At 43.8% G+C, this 27,979-nt stretch overlaps 1 protein-coding gene across 3 annotated transcripts; it reads left to right on the top strand.

The window, feature by feature from the left end:
• The first annotated feature begins 138 nt into the window (after positions 1–138).
• Positions 139–27,958, top strand: LOC143124660 (uncharacterized). 3 transcript variants are annotated; one of them, XM_076286346.1, is made up of 17 exons: positions 139–1,858; positions 2,408–2,580; positions 3,165–3,207; positions 5,377–5,502; positions 6,235–6,327; positions 7,725–7,934; positions 8,632–8,769; positions 12,068–12,181; positions 13,074–13,214; positions 15,436–15,654; positions 16,164–16,307; positions 17,428–17,538; positions 19,091–19,176; positions 19,590–21,114; positions 21,206–22,954; positions 23,049–23,133; positions 27,114–27,958. In XM_076286346.1, the coding sequence occupies exons 1-17, from the start codon at positions 389–391 to the stop codon at positions 27,722–27,724; spliced, it is 7,038 nt and encodes a 2,345-aa protein (XP_076142461.1). In that variant the 5' UTR covers positions 139–388; the 3' UTR covers positions 27,725–27,958. The 3 variants fall into 3 exon arrangements, with proteins under 3 accessions (XP_076142461.1, XP_076142462.1, XP_076142463.1); XM_076286347.1 differs by having other exon boundaries at positions 6,238–6,327; XM_076286348.1 differs by lacking the exon at positions 16,164–16,307.
• Positions 27,959–27,979: the final 21 nt, after the last annotated feature.

The following is a 27,979-nucleotide window of genomic DNA, read 5'->3' on the forward strand; positions in this document are numbered from 1 at the left end:
AGTTTTGTTAATATTTTAGCCCGTTCAAAACATTTAGTAAGAGCACTTGCTTTTATCAGAGAATGTCTGATTTGGCGTGACGTAAGGGGTCAACCGGATATTTCTTTCATAACACCACCCATTCCAGTACAACAACATCCGGGCTCGGCAGACTCTCTGGTTATGTGCTGCTAACGCTACGCAGTTAAGGTTACCGTGTGGATTCAAACAGAAGTATTATTATCGTTTAATGGTTACAGCGTTATGGGGAGAGTACAGCAAAAGCCGTGACGAATTTATCAGGTTACCTTTCCCTGGCGGCTTTGTTAGCTGCGGAGTTTTCCGTTGTTTGCTGACTAGCAAGCTTCAAAGTTAGCTAATTTATCATTGAACGTTACGTTAGAGCTTCATGGCGCGAGGTCGAAAAAGAGGTGGAATGTATGATCCTCATGGCAGCGGTCCCCGCTTCCCGTTGCATCCACAGGGGCCTCCCCAGCCAGAGCGACATTGGATGGGGCCACCACATTGCGATGATCCTGGTCAAAACTTCATGCACGAACCTCCACCGAGGTACCGGATGCCTATGGGGCGAATGTCCGAACCACATGTCCACGGTGTTCCAAGACCAATTCATTATCCAGTGGATATACAGCCGATGGATTGTCGTCCTAATAATGACACTGACTTGCGTTTCAGTCAAGGCCCTTATGCGAATGATTACCATTCAGAAGCGGATCGTCCACCGATGGATAGTAGACATTATCCTCCGAGGATGTATGAACAGGGTCTGGAAGGGGATCGTGAGTTTGAGCCTGTGGAGCGAAGATTACCCAGGCCGATAGATTTCGAACCTGGACCGAACCGGTATAGACCTGTGGAGCATGGTCATGGACATGTAGATCCCCACTTTGCACCGACAACGTCTAATTTCGGACCAGACAGGCGTCAGTTTGGACCTGGGGGTCATTTTGGACCGATGGACCCTGCCTTTGGTCCAGATTCGCGTCAGCCTGGACCAGGGGAACACTTTGTACCGATGGATCCAGACTTTGGGCCAGATACGCGCCAGTGTGGACCAGGGGGTCACCTCGGACCGATGGAGTCTGACTATGGGCAAGATTCGCGTCGGTATGGACCAGGAGATCGCTTTCGACCAGTGGAGCCTGACTTTGCGCCAGATTCGCGTCAGTGTGGACCAGGGGGTCGCTTTGGCCCGATGGAGTCTGACTTTGGGCCAGATGCACGTCAGCGTGCACCAGGGGATCACTTTGGAGGGATGGAGTCTGATTTTGGGCCGGATACGCGTCAGCGTGGACCAGTGGATCACTTTGGAACGATGGCGTCTGAATTCGGCCCAGATTCGCGTCAGCATGGACCAGGGGGTCGCTTTGGAGCGATGGAGCTTGACTTTGGGCCAGATTCACATCAGCGTGGACCAGGAGAGCACTTTGGACCGATGGAGTCTGACTTCGGCCCAGACTCGCTTCAGCATGGACCAGGGGGTCGCTTTGGACCGATGGAGTCTGACTTAGGCCCAGATTCGCGTCAGCGTGGACCAGGGAGTCGCTTTGAACCAGTGAATCCTCACTTTGCTCAGGGGGAGGATCATTACACGCGTGTGGGCGCTCGTCTTGGACCCATCGATGATCGTGTTCGACCGTTTGATCCTGATTCCGAAATGGAAGAGGATAATTTTATCCGTGACGAGCAATTACTTGACACTGTCGCTGCGGAAGAGGAGAGTTTTATACCTGTAGATCAAATGGTTGTCAATGTCGGTCCGGTCGAACGGACCGTTATCATTGGTTCAGCTGTGGACAACCGAGAATTTGAGTTGGACAGACAGTTTGACCACACGTCTCCTCTCTTTCCAATCGAGGTAATTCTTATTCTTATTATTATGCTTTTACTCTTAAATGTTAACATTTAGTTATTCATCAACTAATCAGAACGGGTTCTCTATGAATCTAAATTGTTGCCAGTGACTTCAATTCTCTATTATTGTTGTGAGTTAAGGCTCTGTCTCATTGTGCTTAAAGCATACAGGCTACTGGAAACGGCAAGGAATGTATTCTGGATAACGGGCAGGGCTAGTAAACGTCCTTGGTGACACATATTTGCTTAACTGTTTGCTTAACCTGTTGTAGAGTGAATTCTTTAAGACAATGCTAAATGGTTTGTAAAATATTGTTTTATTTTCATTTATCACATATTTGTGACCGTACTCCTCAACAGCTCCTCAATAGCTGCATCTCAGAAAGCTTACAGAAAGCACTCCGTTAGAATTAGTTCTACTCTTGTAATGTTCTAGAATGCAGTATGTTGCTGAAGGTGCTCAGGTGAAGTGTATTGCAGTTTGCCATAGGCTACTTCCCTCTGGGTCATTTACTAATCTGTTTCTCGCTCTGTGTGTCCATCCTCTGTGAAGGGTGGAGACCCTCCCGGTGTTCTTTCTGCCTGCTTGCCCGGGCTGGGGCCTTCTGCACCGCCTTCAATGCCCACGCCAGAGCCACCTCCTCAGGACGGTACCGCGGCCCCAGGGGTGACCCCAGGGGCGAAGCCTAAAGTCACAGCCAAGGCTGCAGCCAACGCTCAACCCAAGTAAACCAACCAACCAACCAACCTTTTCCTCATTAAAGGAATTTGTTTTTATCCACTCTACCACTCTAATTGGAAAAGTGGGCAAAATGCAAAGTCTAACTAAAGCGTATTAAATAATTTTGCTAAATGTATTTTCTAATTTAATACCCTCCTTGTGTAAGATCCTAACCACGAACACGGATGAGTCCACTCCATACTGCATCCCACATGCTGCATCATAGCAGTAGTTTATACCGAGACCTGGCTGACTGACTTTGCACTTTGCCTGCCGTATAAATGAGGGCGTACTGTGTGTTTGAGAGAGAGGGAGGTGTTTTCACAGGAAGAGAGAGTGGACTTTGATATGTCATTGTATTGATCCTCGTTTACCCATTTTGATATGTCATTGTATTGATCCTCGTTTACCCATTTTGATATGTCATTGTATTGATCCTCGTTTACCCATTTTTCCTGTATGGAAGTGGTGAAGCCAATGACCAGAATATCATAGCTTTTTATGGAGGGCAAAGTTTGTTTGTGTGTAATATTTTTTTGACCTTTGGCTAAGTGAGTGCTGTGTGTTTAACTGCTCCTGTCTGCTCTAGGCCTCCCCCAGGGCGCTCCACAGGGGTCCTGTCCTTCATAGGGGTAAGTACCGTCAGCTGTAGGTAGCGCTGCGTTGATAATACCCCCCCCCCCCCTTTTTTTGGGGGAAAATCAGACATAAGATGTTGTAAAAGGTTGTTATATGATGATGTTCCCTGAGTGTAGTGAGGAGGATCCTCCTCCAGATGGCAGCACAGTCACAGAGTATAACTTGTTGCTGGAGGCTCTCATGACCACACCCATTTCCTGAAGGCCAGTCCACACCAAGGTTTAAAAACTTGTGTGTGTGCGGGTGCGTGTGTGTATTATTAGATCCAGAGGCAAAACACTAATTACCAGGATTGTATCTTGCGCGTAAAATTGTATCTTACCCTTACGGGATACAGGTAGGCCAGCTACACAGCCAATCAGAACAACCCAACTATCAACTACTCCAGCACTGATTCATGCGGCGGGTTTCAAAGGTGCTGGGCACAGAGCCCTGATTTGGGCCACAGATGCTCTAGTTCAAGTTCAAGTTAAATTTATTTCTTTGTCCCAAATGGGCAATTTGATTGCAGACAGGATCACATACTACCCAACAATAGACACAACACACTACAATACAGACAGATATGCACAAAATAATAATTTAGTTGTGATAAATAGGTCTGACGATGCCTAAAAAAAAGATGTCAGTAAAACCAAGATAAAACTTAATTAAATAAGTTAGATATAAGAGGAGGAAGTGAATACCTCTGTTTAAAAGCAGACCGACCTGATGTTATCAGACGTCCGCCGATGCGGTTAGACCGACCTGCTGTTATCAAACGTACACAGACCCTCTAAGACCGACCTGATGTTATCAGTAGGGGTGTAAATCGGAGTCTTCATGACGATTCGATACAATATCGATTTCTTAAGCCAATGATTCGATTATTTTCGATACTTCAGAATTCCCCACGATACGATTCGATACGATTCAATACTCAATATTTTTACATGATATCTATGAAGTTTCAAATAAATCAACAAAAGTTCGGAATGTAGGAGCAGGTATCTAAAGCCTCATGTCTTTGCATATAAAAAAAAAAAAACCACCCGCAGCTTAGGAGTAGGTAGTGCGCTTACATCGGAGCCATAGACAGAAAAAGAAAGGTCGGAGCTGATGCTGAAAATAGATAGGCAAACAAACAGGCGGCAAAATAAACACATTAATCGATACTCTTGCGGACGAATCGATGCATTGAATCGCCGGCTGCATAATCGATGCATCGATACGAATCGATTAATATTTACACCCCTAGTTATCAGACGTTCATAGACGCTCTAAGACCGACCTGATGTTATCAAACGTCCACAGACGCTCTAAGACTGACCTGATGTTATCAAACGTCCGCAGACGCTCTAAGACCGACCTGATGTTATCAGACGTTCACAGACGCTCTAAGACCGACCTGATGTTATCAAACGTCCACAGACGCTCTAAGACTGACCTGATGTTATCAAACGTCCGCAGACGCTCTAAGACCGACCTGATGTTATCAGACGTTCACAGACGCTCTAAGACCGATCTGATGTTATCAGACGTCCGCCGTCTGCTTGGTGTTTGCTGCTCTTGACAGCCATAATCAGATAGCATAAAGATGAGTCTGCACTTAGGGAAGTTCTTTAGTGTTAAGACACTATAAAGTAAACATAGTGGAAGTTCCCAAGAGCTTTTACCTAAAACTAGTGTCATGTTTAATGTAAAATTACACTTTGCACTTCAGTTTATCATAAAGAAACCTTAATGTGGTCAAAATGTCCATTGCTCCTCCCTGCTCTCACTGTCGCAGAGTTACCTCATGACTGATGTGAGGAATGCTGTCGCTGTTGCTAAGTTACCTGACTCATGACTGATGTGAGGAATGCTGTCGCTGTTGCTGAGTTACCTGACTCATGACTGATGTGAGGAATGCTGTTGCTGAGTTACCTGACTCATGACTGATGTGAGGAATGCTGTTGCTGAGTTACCTGACTCATGACTGATGTGAGGAATGATCTCACTGTTGCCGAGTTACCTGACTCATGACTGATGTGAGGAATGCTGTTGCTGAGTTACCTGACTCATGGCTGATGTGAGGAATGCTGTTGCTGAGTTACCTGTATCATGACTGATGACCTGACTCATGACTCATGACTCAGCTTGGTCAGCAGTGGCTGATTCATGTGTTGGCACGGTTTCCTCAGGATAACAACGGCGTGATTGAAAGGGACGATCTGAAGAGGTTCTCCTTCAGCTTTAGTGTTTTTGTGGGCAACATCAAGAATTTGGTTCCTGGAGTGAAGGTCCATTTCACCGTCTACAAAAACAAGGTGAACCATTTCATTCCAGTCCAACAAAAGTGTTTTCATAACCTGCAAATGTTAGATGGATGGATAGGCAGATACATCCTCCCTCTCTCTTTCTCTCTCTCTCTCTCTCTCTCTCTCTCTCTCTCTCTCTCTCTCTCTCTCTATCTCTATCTATCTCACAATCTATCTATCTCTCTCTGAAGAAAAATTTGCAATGTAATGTTATGTATCTTCTGTATTGTTATAGAGCAGATGATTGTGTGTGTGTGAGCATTGGCCTTGCTCTAGTACACCCCCCAAGATGATCATGTGTTCTGCTTATAACTCTCTTGAGCTTTTAATCTCAAACATAACTGCTCTGTACCAGGTTAAGTTTGCAGCAAAATTACCATGATTAATCTAGCCAGGTTAAAAGATGGCTAATTTTGTGTCATTGAAAACCTTTTTGCTTTAGCATACCACAAATTTATGTCACTAGCCCATTAGCCTTTCTCTGTAGTACACCCCATAAGATGATCATATGTTCTGTGTGCGTGTGTGTGTGTTTGTGTTTGTGTGTGTGTCTGAGTGTGTGTGTGTGTGTGTGTCTGAGTGTGTGTGTGTGTGTCTGACTGTCTGTGTGTGTGTGTGTGTGTGTGTGTGTCTGTCTGAGTGTGTGTGTGTGTGTCTGAGTGTCTGAGCATTAGCCTTGCTGTGTAGTACACCCACTAAGATGATCATGTGTTTGTGTTGTTCTGTATGCTCTGAACTCAGAAGAAGCAGGAGTTTGCCACGGATGTGATCATTCCTCCAGGAGGCACGGAGGAGCTGGACAGTGAGGAGTTCTCCGGAGTCCTCAACAAGCAGGTGACAGCGCTGGGTCCGCCTGCGGAGAGCTGCTCTAGAGCCGTGTTCTGTTAAGATGAGTAGACAGTGTAAGGGTTCTGGAGAGCTGCTCTAGAGCAGTGTTCTGTTAAAATGAGTAGACGGTGTACGGGTTCTGGAGAGCTTCTCTAGAGCCGTGTTCTGTTAAGATGAGTAGACAGTGTAAGGGTTCTGGAGAGCTGCTCTAAAGCCGTGTTCTGTTAAAATGAGTAGACAGTGTACGGGTTCATGAGTAGACAGTGTACGGGTTCTGGAGAGCTTCTCTAGAGCCGTGTTCTGTTAAAATGAGTAGACAGTGTACGGGTTCTGGAGAGCTTCTCTAGAGCCGTGTTCTGTTATGAGTAGACAGTGTACGGGTTCTGGAGATCTTCTCTAGAGCCGTGTTCTGTTATGAGTAGACAGCGTACGGGTTCTGGACAGTTTCTCTAGAGCCGTGTTCTGTTAAGATGAGTAGACAGTGTAAGGGTTCTGGAGAGCTTCTCTAGAGCCTTGTTCTGTTATGAGTAGACAGTGTAAGGGTTCTGGACAGCTTCTCTAGAGCTGTGTTCTGTTAAGATGAGTAGACAGTGTAAGGGTTCTGGAGAGCTTCTCTAGAGCCTTGTTCTGTTATGAGTAGACAGCGTACGGGTTTGGCCTCGAGTTTAGCCCTGATTCAGTCTTACCTAACAAACTTTAGAATCGTAACAATCAGTGTTCCAGCTCCAGCCCAATCAGATTGGATTTCTGGAATATCGTAAATGTTATCAGTCGTCTTGCATTGTGAGTATAAGTATACTCTTTTGATCCCGTGAGGGAAATTTGGCATTTATCCCAATCCGTGAATTATTGAAACACACTTAGCATAGAGTGAGGTGAAGCACACACTAATCCCGGCGCAGTGAGCTGCCTGCTACAACAGCGGCGCTCGGGGAGCAGTGAGGGGTTAGGTGCCTTGCTCAAGGGCACTTAAGCCGTTCCTACTGGTCGGGGTTCGAACCGGCGACCCTCCGAAGCATTACACATAAAGTAAAATATTCAAGCCATTTTTTGTTTTAATCTTGATTATTCTAATGCTCTGGAGGATTACAGTTTACAGCTAATAGAAGTAAAAAATCTAGAATCTCAAAATATTAGAATAAAAAATGGAATAGAACTGTCGCCCTGAGATGAGCTGTAATGTAATCAACTAATTAAGTCAAAACACTGGCCGTGGCTTCCTGAGCCTGTAATCTCTCTGGCTGGGCAGGGCAGTGGACTTTTCCATGATAATTAAATTAATTGAGATGCACCTGTATTTGGAACCTTTAGTTGAGGTCTAATATCATGCAATTATTTTGCCTGCATAAATAGCAACAGCAATGTTGTGAAATAAAGGGAGCATTTTTCTCATTCTGTTGCAGGATTCCAAAGGAGGATTGATCGAAGCGACCCTGTTTGGTAAGGTCCTGGTGTTGCCGTTCGGCAAGGCCGACTCTAAATGGACGCTCTTCACGAATGACCGTGTGAGCTTCCAGGTGGTTACTGACCTCGTGACGAGAGCAAAGAGAGCTGCCAACGTCAAGCCACAGTTCCCCCTCACGGTGCAGTTCACCAGAGAGAAGAGAGAGATGGTGAGATGGCAGCTCTTCATGACCCACATCCAGTCGTCTGCACATTTAGTATCATTCTTCGTCAATATCATATCATAAATAATATCATAACTGAGCGTGGCTGTGGATTCTTTACTACCATTTCATAAGTAGTATAGTAAGCAAACCTGCTAAACATAACAAAGAGATGGTGAGATGTCAGCTCTTCATGACCCACATCCAGTCGTCTGCACATTTAGTACCATTCTTTCTCAATTAATATCATATCATAAATAATATCATAACTGAGCGTGGCTGTGAATTCTTTAGTATGGTAATAATGGGACGTAGCTAGCTGTTAGTTACTGTAAAAGAACTATAACTCCACCACCACTTTGTGTTCTGTAACAGTACCCCTTTTCAACCTCTTACTTGTGCTGTGCTGTGCTGTGCTGTGTTGTGCTGTGTTGTGCTGTGCTGTGTTGTGTTGTGCTGTGTTGTGCTGTGCTGTGTTGTGTTGTGCTGTGCTGTGCTGTGTTGTGTTGTGTTGTGTTGTGTTGTGTTGTGCTGTGTTGTGTTGTGTTGTGTTGTGTTGTGTTGTGTTGTGTTGTGTTGTGCTGTGTTGTGTTGTGTTGTGTTGTGTTGTGTTGTGTTGTGTTGTGTAAAGAGCTTTTGATGAACTGTAGAGAGGTGCCAGTACTGAGATGATGCCCTTCTTTTCTCTCTGAATCAACATCAGGGTGTGATCATGAACATGAAGGAGGGTTCCTGCTCCATCATGTCGGAGAACCATAGCAGCCTCCAGGCCGACGTCAGAGAGAACCTGAGTGAGGGAGAGCTGTCGGTTATGGACGAGGTGGAGTTCACCGCTCTCCCGGTGAGTTAGTTACGCACCGGCTCCTCACTGTTGCTTAAGTGTGTTACATACTCGCCGTTCCCCACCTGTAGCGACAATGTGACGTCATAATGACGTAGATCTTGCTGGCGCGCCAGGTTTTTGACCAGATCGTGCTCCAAAGCGGAAACAAGAAGATGGACGAGTTTGTGGGCAAGCGAGAGTTGCAGTTCGGAGGACTTATTTGTTACAGTCGTGAATTTGTAATAGTTTGCTGGATAAGTTAAGTTACGTTACCAGCGAGAGTTTGAAGGATAAGTTACGTTACCAGCGAGAGTTTGCTGGATAAGTTACGTTACCAGCGAGAGTTTGCTGGATAAGTAAAGTTACGTTACCAGCTACAGTTGCAACATGCTGGATAAGTTAAGTTACGTTACCAGCGAGAGTTGCAACATGCTGGATAAGTTAAATTATGTTACCAGCAAGAGTTGCAACATGCTGGATAAGTTAAGTTACATTACCAGCGAGAGTTTGCTGGATAAGTTAAGTTACGTTACCAGCGAGAGTTGCAACATGTGGAATTAAGAGGAAAGAATATAAACGATTTATTTTCAACCAAAGGATGAGGAACAAAGGAACAAAATATCTTTCCACTTTAGGAAATTACACAGACTCAGCTAGCTAGCTAAAATTATTCAAATTAAAAAAATCTATCTATTTATCTGTCTGTCTGTCTGCACACACCTTGGAAACTAGATGGTAATGATGATGGTAGTTGTGAATAGCAGCAACTGAAAGTCTGAAGTATCATCACAGAGGCTAGGTTGTACTGCCATTGACGCCAATGCCACTGACAGCTCAGATTGCTTCTTCTACGGTGTAAGGTAGGTAGCGATAGCCTTTTCACAACAGCGACAACTCTGTTCATGAGAATATTGCAACTAGTGTTGCGACCACCAAGCGCGAGTATAAATGGTTACGGTGCTCCCATGACGTCACATTGTTGCGCTACAGGTCGGGAATGGGGAGTATGTAACAATGTAACAGCCTAGTGTCAGAGTTGAGAATACAAGGTGGAGCTCACTGTGGGTGGGGAATTAGGCTGCGTCCACACTATTCTGGTTTACGTTTGAATCTGAAACACTTTTGTTATGTTTGCGTTTGAATCTGAAACACTTTTGTTATGTTTGCGTTTGAATCTGAAACACTTTTGTTATGTTTGCGTTTGAATCTGAAACACTTTTGTTATGTTTGCGTTTGAATCTGAAACACTTTTGTTATGTTTGCGTTTGAATCTGAAACACTTTTGTTATGTTTACGTTTGAATCTGAAACACTTTTGTTATGTTTGCGTTTGAATCTGAAACACTTTTGTTATGTTTACGTTTGAATCTGAAACACTTTTGTTATGTTTACGTTTACGTTTGAATCTTTTATGTTTGTTTTGTTGTTGTTTTGCTCTTATCTACACTGCTCCAGCATTTTTGAGCTACTGAAACAAGAATAGAAAATGCTGTCGGCTTCGTATTCATTTGAAAACTCCAGCTTTGCATTTTAATGTGGACCGCAAATCTGCAAACATCTGAATAGTCATGTGATCTGTGTGAATAGGCATGTGATTTGTGTGAATAGTCATGTGATTTGTGTGAATAGGCATGTGATTTGTGTGAATAGGCATGTTCCTGGTGAGGTGAAGGTGCAGAGGCAGGCCTGGGAAGAAATAAGACACCAAAAATCAGTTGAATGTCCTCTGAGGCTTCAAAGTTCACTACAGGGGTCATCCTATATATATATAGGGTAGGAATTTCACGGCGGCCACGACGGCCATGGCCGTCATTGCCTCTTGCGTTGGCCGTGAAGCCCATTTGAAAATCAGAGGTTTACAGGCCACGCTGGCCTTGGTGCCCCCTTCTTTCAATATTCTGCTTTGCGTAATAGTAATTAATTAATTAATTTTATTTAGCCTGTGGCCTGTCAAAATAATCTTAGCATTCACAGCGCAAATTAATTTAGTCTTTTACGCAGTGGAGAAAGTGACAGCGCAAGAAATAAAGTGCGTCCAAATTCACCCATTCATCTCAGTTGAACTACTCGCAAAGTAGCCTATTCATCACACAGACATCACAAGTATCACATGAAAGAGCTTTTTCTCAGCTTTTAAACGACGTTACCCGATAATTGCTGAGTTGAACGGTTCGCGAGAAAAGTACATAATATAATTCAATTTAGTCATACATTCTACTGAAGGTTTTGCGTCCCATGATCTCCCAACCCATTCATCTCGGTGAAATACTTCACGAACCCTTCTTTTAACACACGACAAACCATATATCAGAATAGCAGAACAGCAGACCTTACCGAACACAAAGGTGTAAAGCAGTCCCCTGCACAGTTAGCCGTTCTAGAGTAATCCAGTTTTGAATTTGCAGTAAATTTCGACATGCATGGATGTCTCCAAATTTGGGCTTTAAGTTTTACAATGTGTTTAAATTGTTCCACATGATTTCATAACAGGCCAAATACAAAATAAATGTTACAATTATCGCCTAGATATTGGTAAAATCAGAGGACTGCTGACTGAGTTTGTGAAAGTAGCTTTAGCCTAATGATCACAAAATGCTAAGCATGCATCTAGGCTATTTGAGTTTCTTAAAGCTGAGCTGTGGTTAAATTGTTTAATACATGATTTTATAACAGGCCAAATATAAAATAAATGTTATATATAGCCTAGATATCTGTAAATATTAGATGATCAGATGATTTACAGTTCTATGTAATATGTCATGTTTCATGTTTTTGTAATGTTTCATACAGTGATGCAGGTCTACTGCAGTGAATAGGCTATAAAACTTTGATCATTTTTATAGCCTACTACTGTATAGTTAACTTTGGCCTTGGTGCCCTGACATGTGGCCTTTGTGCCCCCCACCAAATATGCCCAACTGAAGGCCAAGGCCCATATATATATATATATATATATATATATATATACATATATCAGAATGTTTTGGTCTTTGCATGTATCAAACTCATGACATTTGAGTATCAAATTGGAGAAGAGCCTACGATGAAGAGAAGTCACACATTGTACACTCAAGGTTAAAGAGTTCCTATCGTGTGTGTGTGTGTGTGTGAGAAAAAAGAAACACCAAGATAGTTCACATGAACAAACAGTAATGCTACAGCAGTACACTCAGATACAACACAAAACTGCATTTCCCACTTCAGAGATGGTACATTTCCCACTTCAGTGATGGTACATTTCCCACTTCAGAGCAGGTATCGGGTCCCGGACTATCATGGACCCTAAATGTCCTCTGACCTCAACCTTGTCTTTACAGGAGGGGGCCGTTCGATTGCTGAAGCTTCCAGCAGGTACCGTGACCTTCCATTCGAGTGCCAAAAACAGAGAGATGAAGCAGATGAGTGAGGTGAATGCCTCCATGAAGAGCAAGGTGAGTAGGACTGGCAGCAGGAACTGTCTTTGATTTCTGCTCCTCAGAGAACAATTATAACATTAGTTTTTGTCAAAATCAGAACGCCTGTAACTTGAGGGCTCTTCCATTTGTGTACAAATCAGTTTGAAACTGGGATAAGTTCTGTCAGAGTGTGAAATAAACAGCAAACAAACCGGTATAAACAAATAAACAGGAAAACAAACAGGTAAATAAACGGCAAACAAACCAGTATAAACAAATAAACAGCAAACAAACCGGTATGAACAAATAAACGGCAAACAAACAGGTATAAACAAATAAACAGCAAACAAACCGGTATAAACCCGGTAGTATTTCCGAATGATGGTGCTTCCCACCCTCATTTCTCCCCTGAGACGAGAGATCTCTGTATTTCTTGCCTGGAAAGACTGGGGAAAGGGAATCGTCTTGTTTTGCCTTCCTGTGTTCGGAACATCAACCTACCAGAGAGGCCTACCCGGCTCCCGAAAGACAGGAACGTTACTGTGATTATCAAGAAACTGTTGACGCTCAGGATGAGCTATAATATGCTTTGACAGCAGCCAGACGGGAGGCCCTGGTGTCCTGTTTTGGATATGATGCTCTCACTACTTCATCTGGATCGCTCTAAACCCCAGCAGTGGTGTGACTGGCTGGCTGGGGCACCTGTACTGTACGCTGGCAACCCGATTCATACCCCGTGGTCCTTTCCTAATCCCACCCCGACTCTCTCTCCCACACGCTTCCTGTCATTCTCCACTGTCCTATCTCATTAAAAGACATTTAACCCCCCCCCCCCAAAAAAAAAAAACCAACACGATGTCATATTATAATACCAATTTGAAATGTTAATCAGCTTTTGATGATTTCTGTGTCCTCCTCCTCCCCTCAGTGGAAGCCCTTTGGATCAGAGGCAACGGTGGAAAAGGAGATCGTGGAGGATGTCTGCAGCGAGCTGTTTGAGGGAACAGTGCTTCGACTCCCAGCAAACGACAAGGAGGGCGGCAACAATTTGCTGTTTAATAAGAACAAGGCAAGTAGTTGAAGGACAGTGGCTTTGGAGAGCTTTGGAAAATGTAGACATTGTACAGATTTGGATTAAGCGTCAGTCACAACACTGCTTAAACATAAAGGCATCCTATTTTTTATATGCAATAGTGTATATATATATATAGTGTGTATATATATATATATATATATATATATATATATATATATATATATATATATATAGTAGGGTGGTGGTAGTGTAGTGGTTAACCCTTAGAACCCGATTGACGCAAAGTGCGTCAAAAAACACACCCTTTCTTCTCTGTTACATTGCTCCGGAACGGTTCATCGCAGCGAGATGAAACCTTTATTGCACGACAGAGCAGAAGTGGGGCTTTCCAACGAGACTACACACTTGTCTGTACGATCAAGTATGAAAATTAAAAAAAATCATGAAATTAAATCAAATTGCATCATATTTACAGCCTATACTTCTCTGCATTCACCTGCACACACATTACTCTAGTTTGAATTACTCGCGAACCCGTGATCACATCGATATGGCAAGCATATCAGATGAAAGAGGGGGCACAGGGCTATCCATTGGTACCATGTTTATCGATCCTTCTGGCTTATAAAACCAGACGAAGTGACTGCAAAATAATAACGTCATGTACACAAACCAACGCTGCACACTCATTACTCTCGTTTGAATTACTCGCGGACCCATGATCGCATAGATATGCCACGCATGTCAGATGAAAGAGGAGACTCAGAGCTATCATTTGATACCAAGTACATCCTTCTGGGTTATAAAACAGACGAAGTGACAGCAAAATAATAACTTCATATAGCTGGACTTACCCCACGTTTTTGTCTGTTCTTGTGGCAAAGCATGTTTATAATCCAATGCTATCATGTGTTTCTCTATGGCAAAGCATGTTCATATTCCGGTTTTGAGATCCTAGCAAATTCCTGCATGGCATCCAATTTAAGGCTCACATTGCATCCCAATTTGTTCAACAAATAAACACCTTTTTTGCCTTTTTGCCGTTCATGGCAATGCAGTAAAGAGTTGAGAATTATTATGACTGCATACACACAGGCACGCAGGCTAACACGCAACCTCGGGTCAAGTCAGGTCAGATCAGTTCGTGTCACAGATATGGAGCGCAGAAAGGTCATTTTTCATCACTAAATAAAAAATGGCATTTATTTCCGTAAATCACACAGCAAATATTTCTGTAAATTGCTCAGCCCCAGAGTATCCCTCCAACATGGCAATTATATTGTCCGATTCAGGACAGTCTGCCCTACACACACATGACATGCATGTAGAGCTGTGAGCTTGCTGTGGTGAGATACATGTCGAAATATAAGAATTTTTATAATACACTTTTTATATTTTAATTCTTTAAAAATCAAAATAAAATCAATGCTAGTATTAATACATGAAATAATGGCAGATCTGAATAGCCTAAACTCTCCTGAAAAAAACAATATATAATATATGTGTGTGGCACTTACAATGACCAGAATAAATCCTTATGAATAAAGGTAGTGAAAATGCCCTAAAAACAGCTTAGGGTTCTAAGGGTTAAGGAGCTAGGCTAGCGTGCAGTAGCCTGTAGGGTGGTGGTAGTTTAGTGGTTAAGGAGCTGGGCTAGTGTGCAGTAGTAGTGTAGGGCGGTGGTAGTGTAGTGGTTAAGGAGCTGGGCTAGCGTGCAGTAGCCTGTAGGGTGGTGGTAGTGTAGTGGTTAAGGAGCTAGGCTAGCGTGCAGTAGCCTGAAAGTTGTCTGTTCAATTCCCGGCTTCCACCGTTGTGCCCCTGAGCAAGGCACTTAACCCCAAGTTGCTCCGGGGACAATGTAATCCCTTGTAATATAGCTGACATATGTAAGTCACTTTGGTCAAGACGTGTCTGCTAAATGTAATGTAATGTAATGTAAAGCCATCCCTATGTTCTAAAGCCATCCCTATGTTCTAAAGCCATCCCTATGTGCTAAAGCCATAGCCATCCCTATGTGCTAAAGCCATCCCTATGTTCTAAAGCCATCCCTATGTTCTAAAGCCATCCTTATGTGCTAAAGCCATAGCCATCCCTATGTTCTAAAGCCATCCCTATGTTCTAAAGCCATCCCTATGTGCTAAAGCCATAGCCATCCCTATGTTCTAAAGCCATCCCTATGTTCTAAAGCCATCCCTATGTGCTAAAGCCATAGCCATATGTTCTAAAGCCATCCCTATGTTATGCTGTGTGGCAGGAGTTTCTGTTGGGCAGTTTGCAGGCGTTTGTGGAGGGAGTGGAGAAGAAGCTGAGCTTCAGTGCAGACGATGTGCTAACGAAGGCCACCATGCTGGTTGGGGATAAAGTTCAGTTTAAAATATCCACCAACCTCAAGACCAAGGCAGAGAGGGCCGTCAACGTGGACATCCTGGCCGACACCTTTGAGTGCGATCACACAGAGGAGCAACGCAAAATAGTGAGTCTGGTGAATGCTCAGTTGTCAGCAACGAAGGTGCAAGAGAAGACTCTTTGTGTGTGTATGTGTGTGTGTGTGTGAGAGAGAGATTTGAGGCACTTTGAAGGTCCAGAAGAAGCCCAGATCAGAAGGCAACGTCACAATCAAAGCCAGAAGGGTGATGTCATGCCTTGCCTTAAAGGCAAATCGCAGTATTCTAACCTGGGCCAGAAGTGTGATGTCATACCTTGCCTTAAAGGGAAACGGCGGTATTCTAACCTGGGCCCTAGTTTCTATCTGTCTGTTAGTGTCCAACTGTTTACTACGGACAAAACTATAGGAAAAATATGGGGTAAATAGTCATGTCAGTTCTATAGTTTAACTGAGGTAAACAAACGATGAAAGCTAGTTCGATTTTGTTTTGTCTCTAGTAAAAAAAATCAACCCCCCCAAAAAAAATGAGAAAATGTGGTCCAGGTTAAAAAGAATCCTGAAGTTTCACTTTAAGGGGTGCATTTATCTGCTTTCAGGGCGTTGTTGTTGGCCTTAGTAATATCTTTGAGTTTGGATACATCAAGTACCCGCAGGACCCTGAACTGTACTTTAAATTCTGTGAGGTGATGGAGGAGAAGGAGCTCTCCCTCTTAGAGAAGGTGGAGTTCACTGTTGTGCCGGTAAGTGTATGAGAGTGGGAGGGGCTTTACTTTTGGGATGTAACCGTGCTGCTCCTCAGTAGAGGTGGGAATCGGCACTGATCTCCTGATTCCATTCCATTACAATTATCATGTCTCCGATTCCATTCCATTACAATTATCATGTCTCCGATTCCATTCCATTACAATTATCATGTCTCCGATTCCATTCCTCGATGCATCACGATGTGTCAAATACATTTGTCTATCAAAGCCATATAGGATATTTGACTTGACGGAATGCATTAAGATACTTTATCACCCGGAGAGAAGAAATACTCTTTGATTGGCTGGTGGGTGGCTATTAATTCTGAATAACAGGACACCGTTCCATATGAATGCTTATGAATGGTAACTATAACAACCATAGTAGGACGATGGTTGCAGCGCTCTAGAATCTTTGGTTGCAGGCTTCGCAACAATGGAATCAACTGTAAACAAGCTAACTGTCCATGCTATCTGCTCCTGTGAAATCATCTGAACACTTGCTTGTGCACCAACCAGCGGAATATTCCACTATTCCAATATTCCACGCCTTGCAAAACAGCTACTACTATACAAAAACAACCAATAACAACCAAACGGGAACGTTGTGTGAAGGTACTGTGCAACCATAGGAGAACGTTTTGGTTGGTTGGTTCCCTTAACGTTTAGGAACGTTAAGGAACCCTTAGGTAACGTTCCCTAACCGTTAGTTTTTGGTTTGGTTCGAACTACCCTTTAGGGAACCATACACTAACGTTCCCGAACGTTCCCTTAACGTTTTGTGTTAGTGGGGTACGCCTTTTATAGTTATTGCACATCTGATGATCTCTGTAGCCTAACTAGACTGAGAATATTATTTTTCATTTTCGGCCGGAAAATTAACGAGCAACATCATTGCGTTGTAATCGATTATGGTCGGCCACTGCATCGATGCAGCATAGGCCATGTCCGCATCGTGATGCACCAATTATTTGATTAATTTCAACACCTCGTAACTCCCCAGTGTGTTTTTCCCCAGGTTGGAACTATTTGGCTCCTTTGCCCAAATCAGTCTCCGGTACAGAGTCCATACGGTCATTCTAACCCTAGCCCATCTTTGTCACCTCTTCCTTCCTAGAAAAGCACATCTGAAGCTGGCGATCAAGCCATCAGGGTCAGGAGGTTGGCCGATAGCGTATTCATCCCGGCTCCAAAGCTAGAGGGTCTGGCGACTGCAGATAAAGAGAAGGTGCAGTAGAAATTTGTTTTATCATGGAGGCAATTTCTGTGTCAACGTCCCTGAAAATAGCGGCGCTTCTCTGCTCTGCTATGTACAGGGTTCTCACGAGTCATGGAATTTTAAAAAGTCAATTTTAGCCATGGAAAGTCAGGAGATTTGGTCATGAAATATGCCAAAGCACTTATCAAAAGCAATATATTTCATGGACTGTTTTTCTCTATTGGGTTTATTGCATACATTGCATAATTGTTATCGTTAGCATTTGATTTTTCCCACACTTGCTTGTCAACTTTCAATCACTTCAGGCAAGATATATAAGGGTGTGTTGGGCCTAAAGATATATATATATAAAGGTGTATTAGGCTTAAAGGTATGTATATGTAAAGGTGTATGAGGCCTAGAGGTATGTGATCATAATTATGTGGTATGTTTCAAGCAATGCAAACTTTAAGTTGATGACTGAAAATGTCTCTCAAAATGATGTGTTTAAGATGCTGTGGCTAACTGGTGTTTGCACAGAGCAAAGTGACGTCTCAAATGTTATACAAATTAGTGAACCATGTTAACACAGATATCTGATATAGGTCACTCTCAAACGTAAATGAATAGAATAGAATAGAAAGCCTTTATTGTCATTATACACAGTACAATGAGATTTAAAGAGCATCTCCGTAAAAGTGCACACATAATTAGCACAATATTAAAGACTATACAATAAAAAATATAAATACACAGTAAAAAACACAAACAGAAAAACAGAATATAAGTACAGACTTGAGTCCAAAGAGCGACTGAATGAGTATTGACGATAGAGGTAGTTTATGTCTGGTGGTCAGTGCAAATATTGTCAGTGCAGTTTACATTAGTGCAAATTAACCGTGACCGCTTTGGGGGAGAAGCTATCCCTGAGTCTGTTTGTTCTGGCTCGTATGGACCTGAAGCGCCTGCCAGAGGGCAACAGGTTAAAGCAACACCAAAGCACTTTTCCTCTGTCGCACGCACGTTATTTGATTTTCCAGCACCGGCTTTGCAAAAAACGATGTCCACAGACAAGGTAGAGTATGTTGCATGATTTTATGAAAGTATGATGTATTGCGACATCAGAAGCAAGTCAAATTTGTAGTTTCTTATGTCTCATTCCATCGAACTACAGATCCGCTACCCGATCTGGCAAACTTGCATAATGCGGTTATAGCCGATAGAGGGTCGCAAAGCGAATGCAGAAGTGCCGTTCACCCTGTTACGAGTTGATGACCACTGAAACGACCATTATTTTAAGGTACAAAAAACTCTTTGGTTTTGCTTAAAAGAGATGGAAGCCGTGGTGGGTGGTGTCCTTCAAGATGTTTCTGGCCCTGCTGAGACAACGAGAGTTATAGATGGCAGTCAAGGAAGGCAGAGGGCAGCCGATGATCTTTTGTGCAGCCACCCTCTGCAGTCTCTTCCTAAATGTAAACAGGAGCCCAAAAAATGCATCAAGGCCCACTGGTGTAAATCTGAGTGGGAACCCTGTTTATGTGCTCCCTGTGTTAATGTTCTCTGTTAATCCTTCCGTGTGTAGAAGAAGATGACCATCAATCTTCTGAAGGACTCGGTACAGATGCAGCATGCGGGAATCAAACCTGACCCAGAGGGTCCGAACATTGCGTGAGTTGGTAGACATTTACAGAAACGTTCTGAATTATTTTAAGCAGCAATATATAACTGGTACAGTAAGCAGCAAATAATTTGAAAAATCGATAAGAGTCATAAGTGCCAACCAAAATTGCTTTACATGTTGAATGTCGTGTTTGAAATAAATTAACTGAGTTAAGTTGTTAGATGCTTGCCCCATTTATGTTGTGTGTGTATTGACAATTTTCAGTCTTTACACACAGTATAATGGAACAATTATCTGGTAGTAGACATATAATACTTGCATTTAAACTTCTGAGTGCTCCTTTAAGATGTTTGTGATCTCTATCAGTGAATAAGGCATGGTTTTAGAGGTATTACTTAACCAGATATCACATTATTAATATGATGGCTAAAACATTAGATTGTTTTATTCTCCTCTACAGTGAGACAGAAGATCAGCCTGTCTGTACTAAAAATGCTGCTGTGGTAACAAAGGATGCTACGAAGGGGGAGCTGAGTGAAGCCAAGCAGTTCACTAAAAATACTGTAACAAAAGAGGCTACGCAAGGGGGAGTGCATGAGGCCAAGCTGTCCAAGACCAAAGAGGAGTCAGGGGAAAAGGAAAAGAGCAGCAGCCAGAAAAATGTCAGCACGAGCCAGGACAGTGATGGCAGGTCTGATGATCACCTGAGTCACCAAAGCTCAAGTAAAGAAGGGAAACAGGGAGAGAGCAAGGACAGGAGTGATGGGGACCGGAGAGGTCGCAGCAGGAGTAAAGAGAAGTCTCCTAGGCACAAGCAGAGCAGGAGTAGGAGCAGGAGCAAGGACAGGAGTGATGGGGACCGGAGAGGTCGCAGCAGGAGTAAAGAGAAGTCTCCTAGGCACAAGCAGAGCAGGAGTAGGAGCAGGAGCAAGGAGAGGAACAGTGACAGATCAATTGGGCAGTCCAAGAGCAAAGAGGATTCTGGGAAAAAGGAGAAGACTAGTAGCAATAGTCAGAAAAATGGAAATAGCAGCAGCAGCAGTAGAAGCGAGGACAGGAGTGGCCGGTCCGATCATCGGAGTCGGCGAAGCTCAAGCAGAGAAGGGAGACGAGGAGAAAATAAGGAGAGGAGCGACAAAGACAGAAGTCGCAGCAAGAGCAGAGACCGCTCCCACAGGAGTCGCAGTCAGAGTCGGAGTCACAGTAGAAGCCGAAGCAGAAGCCGGGACAAGGGAAGCAGAGCTGATAGACATCCGAGTCACCGTAGCTCAAGCAAAGAAAGGAGACGAGGAGGAAGCAAAGAGAGGACCAATAGAGACAGGAGAAGTCGCAGCAAGAGCAGAGAGCGGTCTACCAGGCACAAGCATAGTAGGAGCAGAAGCAAGGAGAGGAGTAGGGACAGGGATAGAGAGAGAAACAGAGAGAGGGACCGAGACAAAGATCGGGGCAGGAGGAAGAGCCATAGCCCAGAGCGTAAAGATGAGAAGAGAGGAAAGCGAAGCAGCAGTATGGAGCGGTCCTCCAGGAAGCGGAGCAGAAGTAGCAGCCCCAAGAGAAAGACTGCAACCGCAACTGCACCTGCAACAGCCACATCAAAACCCCCCTTAAGTTCTGGGTCGTTTAGTAAGAATCAGCCAGCTCCAGTACTGACCAGTGTAAGTGCCAAAGGAGGAGTGGCAAGGTCTGGGATTGTGGACGAGGAACTGGCACGCAAGAAGAGGGAACTGGAAGAGCTTAACGAGTTGATAGCTCGGAAGAGAGCAATTGTGGCCTTGGAACAGAAGAAACGAGCACCAGTTATTGATCCTAAAGAACAGACTGGTTGGAGTTCTCAGGCCTTGCTTGCAGACAAGGAGGAGATTCCGAAATGGTTGCCACCCTCCAGTCTTGATCGCAACCAAGATGTCAAATTGCCGACTACACCAATCAAATCCATTTTGAAGAAACCCAAGCAATCGTTCCTGGAGGTCACATCTTCTCCTAAGGTCTGTGATGGTTTTACATTCACCCTTCTTAACCTGTAATCAACTTTACTTTCTATACCTTTTAACATTTAATTCTTTTTTTGTATAACAGGATGAAGGAGGGACAGTACCCCTGAAACCCTCAGTTTCCCAACTGCCCACTGGCCAGCTCTTTCCCATACCTGTACCCCCAGTCCGCCCTGATCCACCTCTTCCTCGTCAGTTTGATCTAACCTACCCAGCACATACACTAACATCAGTATCTGCTCACCCTGCAGTGCTGGAGACGCCCTCAGCACCACCCCCCTTTCACATTACTGAGCATGCGCCTCCTCAGCGTCGCTTAAGCCCTCCTCCGCAGCAAACGGCACCTGAGGCAAAGAGTAACGCTGCTGTTCAGATGCAGCGCTTTCTTAAGATGCTCAACCAAGGTGTGGACTCTGGTCTGCTCTCTGCAATGGCCAAGCAGGAGAGTGCAGTCATCGAGCATCAGCATAACGTAGCCAGTCCTCCATGCAGGGAGTTACATAGGGACGAGCCTTATGATCCCTTTACGGCCGCTGACGATCAGGAGTACTCTGACAAAGATTACTTGCTGCCTCATGAGAGGCCTGTGGAGGATGGAAGTGGCTTCTCTCGCATTGTTGGCATGAAGCCAGGGCTGTATGTGGAAGACCAGTTCCTCAAAAAGAGCAATGTGGAGGAGGAAGAGAACTACCTTTATGGTGACCCTGTGGCAGGAGATGAACACCATGACCGGTACAGGCAAGGCCTTCAACAATATAAGAGCTCAGTACCACCTGAGCAATCCAGAGAAGAAATAATGTCTAGACAGACTCAATACCAAGAAATACCAGCATTGGCAGCACCTGCTGGTAAACAAAAAGACAAAGAGCAGACTTTTGATGGAATTCAGAACCTCATCAATATCCTAGGTATAGAGCTAAATTCTTCTGATGTTAGCAAGCTGACAGACAGGACAAGAGAGCGTCTTTATGGCGGCAAGACAGCCACAGTGTCATCGGAACACCAAAAGCGCAAACATTCCCCAAGTCGGCACAGGAGTCGGACGGCCTCGTCGGACTCGGACCAATTTCGGTCAGCCTCTCCTGATAGGCCGACCAAACGGCAGGTGTTCATGAGCTTCCGAGATCAGCCACAACAGGACACTGAACATGACTTGCACAAAGGGAAGAAAATGAAGAGCCTGGATCTCCGTGGGCTGACGAGGACTATCAAGAATGCACCAGAGAGTCCTACACTGGAATCCCCAGAATCAACAGCAGGGTCACAGTCATCTACTCTCCGGCCTGATCCATCTCAAGCTCCAACTGTCCCAGACTATGCATACCCTTACGCAGGACTTTCATATGCTGAGCCCTCTTACACCTCCAACCCATATGTTATTGATCATGCTGGAATGCCTCCGCCTCCACCTCCACCTAGTGCTTATAACCCTTACACCTTGGTAGCAGGGCCAACATATCCACCTCCCCTGACATATCCACCACATCCTCCTCCTGTCATGCCCTTTATGGGGATTCCTGGCCCTGGTCTCCCACAACCACTACCACCCTTGCCTTCATCTTCCTCATACTCTCCTGTCCTCTATACCCCTAACCCTCCCTGCAGTCATTCTTATGGGGAACCTCAGCTCCCAGCGACTGCTGTAATCCCCATCCTACGCTCCCAGCCCACCAAGAACATTGAACAAATCAGCACTGTGAAGCCTCGCTGCCTCAAAGTCATTGAAACAACTGCTTCACCGGTTAAAGCGAGACAAACTGCAAGCAACACAATATTAATTCAAACAAAACCGACACTAACAGAGGATGGTGTAAAGGAGAGACAGAAGAAAAGGGTAGGCAACCCTCTACTCATCACTGAAGATGAAGATGTATGTTGCTAAGTCTTCCTCATTGCAGTTGTCTGTCCACATTTGTTTTGCTGTGCAGCTGGAGCAGATCAACCTGAGACTGAAGGAGAAAAACCAGAAGCTCATGGAAGCTAGACGGGCTAAGAAAAACGAGTCTACAACAGGTATCAGTTTGGTATTAGTGGAATGCAGCCATGCTGCACGAACAAACATGAGGCCAAAGAGAAATATAATGTTAGTGTGAATGGTAAGTATTTAGTAGGCACAGTTGACATTAGGTTAGTAGTTTTTGGTCGTAGGCGTTTGCTTGTTTAATTGATGGGTGAGTTTTTATATTTACCCATTTGTATCTGTGATGTCAGGTGGTGATGGCCTAAGACATGATGCCTTGAATAATAACCCTCCAAAATTAGGGAATTGTTATTGTTGTTGACAGAACAGTTTATGTTTATTACTGTTCGCATCATTGGTTGACGGAATCTAGCAGACCTAATGCGTTTAGATAAGCCGTTTTCATATGTGAATTCTGGACTGTGTCTGAAGAACCAGGTCCAGACTTCGCAATCAGGCCCTGTCCGTTTAACTGAGGCCTTCCTGGGTTGTGGTAACCACCAGGCTATGGAGCCAAACAAGTTGCAAGATCCATAACAGCAGGTTAGCGTGAGGAAAGCTAGTTTGTGGGCAAGCTAGATCCATAACCGCAGGTTAGCTTGAGGAAAGCTAGTTTTTAGGCAAGCTAGATCCATAACAGCAGGTTAGCGTGAGGAAAGCTAGTTTTTAGGCAAGCTAGATCCATAACAGCAGGTTAGCTTGAGGAAAGCTAGTTTGTGGGCAAGCTAGGTTCATAATAGCAGGTTATCTTGAGGAAAACTAGTTTGTAGGCAAGCTACCAACTTAGGGCCCTGGGTTTTCCATAGTATAGAGTTCCCAAACTTTTCCAGGAGTTCCCAAACTTTTCCACGACAAGGCCCCCCAAATACCATTAGGTTCTGGCCAAGGACCCCCTTGATGTGTTATTAAACCCATCGACAATACTACGGCAAATGTAAAAATACATTAAAAGCTAATCCTAATAATTATTTTAGCCACAAGCACTTCGCGAGCATAATGTAGTGTGTAAAAATTGTATTTGGGGCTTTCTGCTATATGAGAGCTATCACTCATTCCCAGTCATTATCATGGGAAATATAATGTTCAGATATGCTTCACATTATTATAATGGGATTGTATAACAACCCTCATAGTAATAGGTATATTTACATTTTTCAAATGTATTTATTTGTTGCTTTTATTTTTCCTTCCAACTTGCTGAGGCCCCCCTGGCACCCCCTCGCGGCCCCCACTTTGAAAACCACTGGTATAGAAAATGCGGACGGAATTGCAGAATTCAGTATGCAAATGGAGTAACGTTTAAACACAGAATCAATTCTATTTTGACAATCAATTCTATTTTCATAAATTATCTAGCTAAATACACGTATGGGCGAACTTATTGTGCTAGGGTGTAATGTCTAGGCCAAATGATCTGGAAATTCACATTATCTTATACAGCCCTTCCAGGAAATGTATTTAAAAGTGCAAGTCATCAGTGTGAAGGCAGGTTTATAGACGTTTTAGGTAGGTAGACAGACATCTTTTCTCATCATTGTACAGGTAAAATGAAATATATATTATACAAATATATAATCGATACATATAAAGAAAGACAGATCGTGGGGTCAAGTGAGGCAAGTGAGAGATCAGAATGTATAATCAACAAAAATACAAATTGTGAAGAAATCCACCACTTGCCTCTTATTTTTCATGTGTTTATGTAAAAGACATAAGACCTCTTCTATGCACATTAGTGATGTGTTTGATGAAGGTTCACTAACTGGATTTTTAACATATTTGTTAACAAACAATGAGAAAAATAACACTTTTGTGTGTAGCTGAAATATTTTGTCCATTTTACTTCATAGACAAATGGAAGTGAAAACAAAAGTGCTGCATTTATATTTTTGTTGAGTATACGTATATTGAGCAGAACATGTTATTATACGGGGCTCTGTACAGCTTGCCAGGTTGGCAGGCGGCTGTAGATGTGCTATCGGTTCGCTACAGATGAGCTTTGCAGCTTCCACGAGGGCTGCAGATTTCTTAGTCTTGGAAGCAGTCCAGTGTTTCCTCTAGATGTTCTACTTATTGTTAAATTGCAATGTGAGCGGCATCCAGCAGGGGAGGATACGTCGGCAAGACTATTTAAAAAGCAACTGCAACTACATTGTGCGTCTGCCCTGATTCTGATACCGTGGGGGTATTAATTTAAACCGTGGCGGGCCGCCATGCTAAAATAAACGTAGAGGAAACACTGAGTGAGCCTCTTTGTTCTCAGAGGTGTAGCCAAGTACCGTGTTCTGATGCCACATGTGATGAGCTCAATGGTAAAGCTGTAAAAATTGAAGAAACACTGTTGTGGGAGTTGTGCTATCTTTAGGCTCCTCAGGAAGCGGCGCCTCTGAAGACTTCTCTTGGCAGCCATTGTTGTGTAGGAGGACCACAAAATGTATTTTGGACACCTAGGAATCTGAAGCTCTGGACTGCCTCTACCCTTTCACGGTTGATTCTGATGGAATGGCTATCGTTGTTTCTGTCTCTAAGTTCATTATTAGATTGACTTTTTGGGGGGATGGGAGTGACGAGAGCAAGGTTGTTCAAATTCTACATTTTCAACTTCGTACCTAAGGTTCAGTTTTCTTTGATGCTAGCTATGGCTGTCACAAAATCAGAAGAATTCTTGACAACAATATTATCACAATATACTCTACAGGAAAATTAGTCGAAATAGAAAAAATTAGGATGATTTGGAGAAAATATCTAGTAGCGATTTTGCGATTTGATTTCAATTAATGTTTTCACCTCTGTCAGTTGGTTGATTTGATTGCGCTACAAATACTGGTCCATCATTTTCATGACATTTACTGTTAATTCTGAACTTTCATTCTTGTTTGAGAAAGGGGTGGGATGCGTTTCAGCTAGATCAGGGGTTTTCAAGTTCCGCGGCCCACTTGTGAACCATGAGGACTTTGCTAGTGGTCCGTGACCATGGATTCAGTAATGTAGTTTCAATGTGGGAATCAGTATTTTTATTCAGTGGTGGTCCGGGGTTACGTAATTAGTCAGAATGGTGGTCCCTGGTTCACTAGCAGTTGAAAACCCCTGAGCTAGATTGTGGACTTTTGGGTTGAGTTATGGAGCAATGCTGCCTGCAGGGGCTGTTGCGTGGAATGCGTTTTAGCTAGATAGTGGACTTTTGGGTTGAGTAATGGAGCAATGATGCCTGCAGGGAATGTTACGCCCAAAGTGGAAATGCTGTTTAGATTGGTCTTGAAATGTTTTAGAGCTGTCTGAGCTAGCCACCTTGTCCTATTTCCTGCTGTCATTCTGAGGTTCTGTAAAGATGTACTGCTGTCATTCTGAGGTTCTGTGGTTCTGTAAAGATGTACTGCTGTCATTCTATTTTTTTTTTGGGGGGGGGGCAGGGTTGTGACTGCACTGAAATGGTGACATGCCTTACTTTGTTTAGAAATCAGGTAACGGTGGCGCTTGGTTAAACATTGCTAGGTGAGCGAACAAGGTTACAGGGGCCTTGGAGGGAAAGAACTAGGTTCCTAGTTACTGTTGAATACATTTAGGTTAGCTTAGCATAACTTGTCCTACCTAGCTTAACAAGCTCATACTAGCCACACATACTTGTATCTTCAGGGCCATGAAATCAGCCTTCACTTTAAGGGTGTGTTCACACCAAACAGTCAGGATAAGGACATTACCGTCCTACTCCACGCAACCTTTCATCCTTTTTGTTAGTGATGATGACACCAAATAAAGACATGGTATTAAGTGTTTGTCATCACACCATTCCAACTCAAAAATGTCAACCTTTAAAAGCCATGGTTGTGCTGTTAGCATGTAGACAGTCAGATAGCATGTAGACTAGTCCATAGCTCAGTTTAAGAAAGGGGTGTGAGGGAGGTCCTTTAGACACATGATGGTACTCTGGGCATGTCCTGGGTAATAGATCCAGGACAGAAGTGCGCTTCAGTGTCCATTAGGCAACGTGTAGGCTGAAGCTAACGCAGTGTACTGTGCTGTTGCAATCTTGCAGGCAATGTTTCCAGTGAAGAGGTTAAGAATGTCTGGATTTGCGGTCACTCTCTTGTGACGTGGGCCGAGAAAATCTCCAGACAGTCTCCAGAGGTTGCTATGCCTCTTAGCATGGACCCCGACAGCGTGCGCATTCAGTGGAAAGGCCTTCAAGGCATGACGTGGGAGCAGCTTGTGCCCCAGCTGCACCAGCTGAAGCTGAACTGGCCCAATCCTGACCTGCTCATCATCCACCTGGGGGGCAACGACATCAACAAGAGCACCTCCGAAGAACTGCTCAGCATAATCAAGAGTGACCTGACCTCCATACGCAACATCTTCCCCCAGTGCCTGATCGTGTGGTCCGACATCCTGCCGAGACGCAAGTGGAAGCAAGGCGTAATGCCGGTGGAGGCCGTGGACCGAGCCCGTGACATGATCAACTGCAGAGTGCATGCTATACTAGCTGAGCTGGGGGGAACGGCCATCACGCACGAGAACATTGGTCCTGAACTCTACTGCCCCGATGGGGTCCGCCTCTCTAAAAAAGGGATCGAGGCATTCAACCTGAATTTGGAAGACTTTCTGGAGAAATGGAAGAATGAGTTCTGCCCCGAACCTAAAAGCGACTAGAAGATGGTGAGCTAGTTGTATTTTTGTTGGGTATCTTATTTTTTCACTTTGCAGGCAGTAACTACTTGTTTATGCTGCTGTTTATATGTATTGTACTCTTGACTCAAGAATGTATTTCAGTTTTATATCAGACTGTATTTAGCAAACCTGTACAGTCAATGATCTGAGTTACATTGTTTAAGAACATTTTATGTTGTCATGAATAAAGTCTTTTGAATAAAATAATAATTATTATTTCCTGATTGCGTGGATTTT

The sequence above is a fragment of the Alosa pseudoharengus genome, unplaced genomic scaffold (assembly GCF_046254945.1).
Source record: "Alosa pseudoharengus isolate Yale_2024_CS ecotype anadromous, Long Island Sound unplaced genomic scaffold, YU_APseudo_1.1 YU_APseudo_1.1_scf_15, whole genome shotgun sequence".
Taxonomy (NCBI): Eukaryota; Metazoa; Chordata; class Actinopteri; order Clupeiformes; family Clupeidae; genus Alosa; species Alosa pseudoharengus.

Coding starts and splice junctions, on each gene's coding strand:
- LOC143124660 (XM_076286346.1), top strand. CDS start 389: ATGGCGCGAGGTCGAAAAAGAGGTGGAATGTATGATCCTCATGGCAGC. Junction 1,859..2,407: donor CTCCTCTCTTTCCAATCGAG/GTAATTCTTATT, acceptor TCCTCTGTGAAG/GGTGGAGACCCTCCCGGTGT. Junction 15,655..16,163: donor CAGAGGAGCAACGCAAAATA/GTGAGTCTGGTG, acceptor ATCTGCTTTCAG/GGCGTTGTTGTTGGCCTTAG.